The following is a 5,763-nucleotide window of genomic DNA, read 5'->3' on the forward strand; positions in this document are numbered from 1 at the left end:
CGCTACCTTAAGATTTTACGTTAAATATAATGTCAAGCCCATTTGCATTCACAATATCTAGAGTTTCTTCCCAATAACAAATGCTCCCAGATTAATTAGTATCAGAGCCCTAAGAAATTTTCGTCCTAGTAGGAGCAAGGCCTAGTCACAATGTGAAAGAGATTCACACTTGAGAGGGAGATTGTGGGATACAAATAGTAACAGATTTAGTATTCATGACAGGAGATGCTCCAATATCCATGAATATTGTTTGGATATTTTTATTTAAAGTGTGTATAGAGTTTTCTAGCCACTACTGGATGTTCAAGCCCCCTCCAGACTCTCCTAGATTTGTCAAGAGACTCACATTTGAAGGGTAAGTAGTGACGGATTTAGGATTCTCTGACAATGAATGCTCCAATCCCTACGAGTGTTTAATTGAAATTTTTTAAGCATTTACCCTAAAAAGTTAAAGCTTCATACATAAGTTCAATAAAGAATTTCGGTGATACTCAAACCCACTATTGACTCCCCTAGATCCATCTTTGAATGCAAATTTGAGTTAGTATTTATTTTATATTGAAAGAATACAAATAGCAACGGATTCTCAACCCTAACAATTTTATCACACAGATTCACAGTGAAAACTTCAATTACTCATATAAGTCAAGCAATAGTCAGTTGATCAACAAAAAATAATTAACTATAGGGTCAACAATCTTGCTAAGCAATATTATTTGGTGTTAATACCTAACAGCCATACTGTAATCACAATGTGATAATCTTCATAATCAATCAAGGCATCAACCATGCCTAAATAAGTGCAATTTTAACATTTTCTAGGACCAACCAAATCCCATAGAAAATCCCAATACCAACACTACAAGAAATCTATTCAACCAATTTGCAGACCTATTAACATTAAGGTACTTCAAAAAAGTAAATACAAGAAAGGGTAACCCTTATCCAAGTCAGCGTCCAATTTTCCAAAAGATGCAGCAGCTAGTTATTGTTGGATAGTGATTGAAGAACTGCTTCTGAAGTAAATGAGGGCACCTAAATCAAAATGTGCACCTTCAGTCGCGGATCTAGAAATTTCGAGAGGGGTTAAATTATTCTTACTAAACTTCTTTTTGCGAAGTATCTTAAAAATGCCAATTAAATTTCTAATATACATTGAAACCATCAATTAGATCCTACTGTAAAAAGAAAAAATAAATGATTATGTTATGTTTATAATAGCTTAATCCAACAAATTGATAGTTCTCTGAATTTGTCTGAACTTATAGAATGTCTCGTTATCCTCCTGACTTGTTTAAAGTAACATGATTGACCCTCTAACTTCACATAGCAGGACAATGGAGGATTTTGACAAATTCAAGTTCAGAGGACAATAGATTACTATAAACAAATTTAGAGATCAATAAGTTACTTTAAACAAATTCAGATGACCAATATATCAAATTAAACAAGTACGAGAGCTAACAAAATATCCAGCAAGAAATGACGAAATGCCTTTTAACAGTGGCGGAACCAAGGAGGTAGGGCAGCAAGAGGGGTAGCTGCCCCTGCGCCCTAGATCCGCCACTGTATACATGTAAATGCAATCTTTTATTATTATTATTATTATTAAGAAAAGTTACTAAATTGAACTTTCTTCCTCTTAGTTTTAGCCTTTAGGTATAGATATAGTAAGAAGAGGAGTGTATAGTGGAAGCTATATAGGACAGCTAAAATCCTATTTCATCAAGACACTCCATTTGATTTTAGCTGGATATTACTATTTCACACTTTTCTTTGCTAATTGACTTTCCTACCCATAGAATTTAAGGGTATAATTAGATGCACAAGAGGGCAATTTTGGTTTAAGAAGACAAATGCACTACTGAGTCAGTATTCTTTATCCAAATTGGAGTTCAACTATTATACCATGTTCTTCACTCAAAAACAGCCATATTTCCTCAGTAAATTGAATGACAAGTAAAAGACAATCTAATACAATTAACAGATACATTTTCTATTGTCCAGAAATAAGAAAAGATAAATCAATCTTACCAGTTTAGTGTGCTATAGGCTACTGTGTGACACTTGACCTACTAACTAATATTATACTTTAACCTCAACAAGAATATTACTATTTTTGTTTTATGGGATATGTAGTTGGTATTAGACAGAAAATAAAACAGTTAGTAATTATATTATTGTGGGATATAGTACAAATTTAGTCTCTACGTATAAAATATTGCAATCTTAAAGCTAATATTTACTGGACAGTACAATTTCAAACCACATTAATGAAATATGATTTTTGTTTTCATATGCAATTCTTGTTGGCTACCCTTCAATCTTAGCATTCTCACCCATTAAAGTTTGAAACTGCACATCTTATGTTAATGAAAAAACTCATCTTTTGTTAATGAGGTTCGAAATTGCATCATCGGATAAATGTTTGGTTTAAGATTATAATGTTTTATACGTAGAGGCTAAAACACAGTCTCTGAATAAGCATAAGCTTAATTTGTTACTTATCCTACTTATTGTTAAAGGAAAAGTTGTGAAATGAATTTTGGAGACCCCTTTTGTGCTATAGTTGTCGACTTTCGCTTTCTTTTTATCATATCGAATGATTACTATTAATTTAGGTAGAGATAATAATTATTTATATGGATAATTTTTAATAAAAACAGTTCTCAATAATTATTGTATTGTAATTGAATATTTTATCAAAAAATAAAAAAAGATTGAAGGGAAACTTCGCTATGGTCCTGTTCCAGTTAATTTTACCAATGAAAAGATAATAATTATACAACTCTAATCTTTACACCAATCAGTTTCAAATGAGGTGATATACATCACATTTTTCATTAGTTGGGTCCATTTCACTCGGTCCACTATAGAACTTTTCGAATTAAAGGCTTCCTAAACAGGAGGCCCTAGGCCGGCTCCCCCTAGAGAGGCCCATGGGGATGAAGTCTAAATTTAACGCCTAAAGTTTTTTGAGAAATACATATATACCCTTAACCTAATAAATTGTAAAATTTTGTCCCCATTCTCTAACCACGCGTATAAGAGGTAGGCAAGGGTAGAAAGGGGGGTGAAACCATCCCTTTACCACACCTATAAGGGGTCGTTTCCGATGTCGGGGTAGCGTTAGTGTCCCCTATCTCTAGGTAAGAGTCTCTTTTTATAGAGTGTATCGTTTGGGCCTAAAATTGCTCCATCTACTATTATCTAAGCTTAAAATTACTCTAATTTGTAAACGTTAAGGATAAAAATTTACTACGTTATGGGATATATCTGTCCTCCAAAAACATAAGGAAAATTTGGATCTTTTGCCTGATTTTTTTGAAAGCACCTTTTGCCTTATTTTATTATGAAAAAATTTCAACCATAACCTTTATTATTATTGTAAAATTCACCAACTGGGATCATATTCCTAAGCTTAAACAATTCACAGAATTCATTAGTTAGTTCCTGTATGATTGTTGACTAGCACTATAAATTGCATTTCCAAGCTGTGCTTAAAACCCAATTCACCACATACTTCATATTGCATACAATTCACTCTAACCTTAATCACATATCAAGCACAAAAAAAGAAGTTGAAATTATGGAAATGCTACTTACTTTCTCATCTTCATTTCTTCTTGTTGTTGGTTTATTCCTGATTGTGGCCAATGCTCAACCTTTAGTTCCTGCAATGTTCATATTTGGAGACTCTGTTGTTGATGCAGGCAACAACAACCACCTCCCCACCATTGTTAGGGCCAATTTCCTTCCTTATGGCAGAGACTTCATCAATCATACATCAACAGGCAGATTCTGCAATGGAAAGCTTGCCTCTGATTTTACTGGTAGGTTTAATTTCACCTCAATTGTTCCCAAATCTTAAGCATTATACTGATTGTGATTGGTTTTGTTTCTTCCAAAAACAGCTGAAAATATAGGCTTCACTTCATATCCTCCAGCCTACCTTAGCAAAGAAGCTCAAGGCACAAACCTTCTAATTGGTGCTAACTTTGCTTCTGCTGCTTCTGGTTTCTATGATCCCACAGCTAAAATATATGTAATTCATTAACTTCTCAACGCAATCCAATTCGCAAAATCTAATATTTCTTCCTGTTACATTAAGGTTTTGGTGTCAATTTTGGCAGGATGCAATCTCATTGAGCAAGCAATTAGAATACTACAAAGAGTACCAGAGAAAGATAGTAGGAATTGCAGCAAAATCAAATGCAAATGCATCATCAATTATCTCCGATTCGGTCTATCTAATTAGTGCTGGAGCTAGTGATTTTGTTCAAAACTATTACATCAATCCCCTTCTCTACAAGAAGTACACACCCGATCAATTCTCCGACATTCTTATGCAATCCTACAGAATTTTCATTCAGGTATTTCATCGAACACATGGTGACTCAATTTGATTCTACTAGAAAAATTACCTAAATTCAAATTGCGTTGCAGTGTTTGTATAAGCTGGGAGCCAGAAAAATTGGAGTCACAAATTTGCCGCCACTCGGATGTTTACCTGCAGTCATTACAGTATTCGGTGAAGATAGCAATTTGTGCGTGGAGAAGATGAACAAAGATGCAGTTTCCTTCAATAATAAGCTCAATGCGACATCTCAAATCCTGACCAAGCTTTCAGGACTCAATTTGATAGTTCTTGACATCTATCAACCTCTTTATGAACTTGTCACGAAACCTGCTGAAAAAGGTATTTGTTAAATTTAGAGATTTAACGAAATTAAATGGGTTTTGATTTGATTTGATGAATTGGGTGTTGCAGGATTTGCAGAGGGAAGAAAGGCTTGTTGTGGAAGTGGGTTGCTAGAAACATCAATATTGTGTAATTCAAAATCAGTGGGAACTTGTGCAAATGCATCAGAGTATGTTTTTTGGGATGGTTTTCACCCTTCTGAAGCTGCAAACAAAATCTTGTCTGATGATTTGCTTACTAGTGGCATTTCTCTCATCTTCTAATCAAGTTTTAATTTTTATGTGCTCATAATTGAATTGGGTCTATGTTACTTAATTTAGTTTTGGAGATTTGGAGTTCCTTTTTCTTTTCAAAATGGAATGGTTACTTATAAATTGTATGATGTTCGTACGAGTTTGTCAAATTTTTTTTTTTTTTTTCGCCTTTTGTAGCAATATTCAATGTAACATTTACTATGCAATTAAATAACGCATAATTGGGAGAATTTATTTTTTACACGGATAAAGTACAAAAAAATATCCACACCATTACCGATTTACTAATTAAAAACAATTTTATCTCTATCTTAGGTTGGGCAAAGGCCTCAGATCACTTTTAGATTCAAGTTTGAATACTAATGTACATATAAAACTTTAATTGAGATAGTAATATCCATCTAGAGTGTCTGACGAGTGTAATATTGGTAAAGAACAATTTTATCTCTAACACTATAAAAGTGTAACTGAGAGTGTAATATTAGTAAGTTGAGGTAATTCCAAATATCACTAATGGAGTTTTCTCCTCGATTATGAATCTTTATCTCAACTTTATATGAGTGTCATGTGGGTTTAGCCTTATCATGTGGGTTACCAATACTTCTCTTGTGGATGATTGGTTTTTTTTGTAGTAAGGGAAAGCTGCAAAAACTTAAGTGTTCTTCCTTCCCTACATGTTATTATTATACTGTTTCTTTTTATTTCTGCTACGATCTTTGGCTTGGAACACACCTTTTGCGGCTTCTTCTTTCCTCATAAGTCTCTTTTGTTCCTGTGCCTGCAATGCATGTGATAGAGATGTTCCAA

At 33.6% G+C, this 5,763-nt stretch overlaps 1 protein-coding gene across 1 annotated transcript; it reads left to right on the forward strand.

The window, feature by feature from the left end:
• The first annotated feature begins 215 nt into the window (after positions 1-215).
• LOC136227250 (GDSL esterase/lipase At5g22810-like) lies at positions 216-5,178 on the forward strand. The gene is made up of 6 exons (XM_066015914.1): positions 216-355; positions 3,568-3,833; positions 3,915-4,045; positions 4,134-4,373; positions 4,447-4,699; positions 4,772-5,178. The coding sequence occupies exons 1-6, from the start codon at positions 216-218 to the stop codon at positions 4,963-4,965; spliced, it is 1,224 nt and encodes a 407-aa protein (XP_065871986.1). The 3' UTR covers positions 4,966-5,178.
• Positions 5,179-5,763: the final 585 nt, after the last annotated feature.

Source organism: Euphorbia lathyris, chromosome 4 (genome assembly GCF_963576675.1).
Source record: "Euphorbia lathyris chromosome 4, ddEupLath1.1, whole genome shotgun sequence".
Classification (NCBI taxonomy): Eukaryota; Viridiplantae; Streptophyta; class Magnoliopsida; order Malpighiales; family Euphorbiaceae; genus Euphorbia; species Euphorbia lathyris.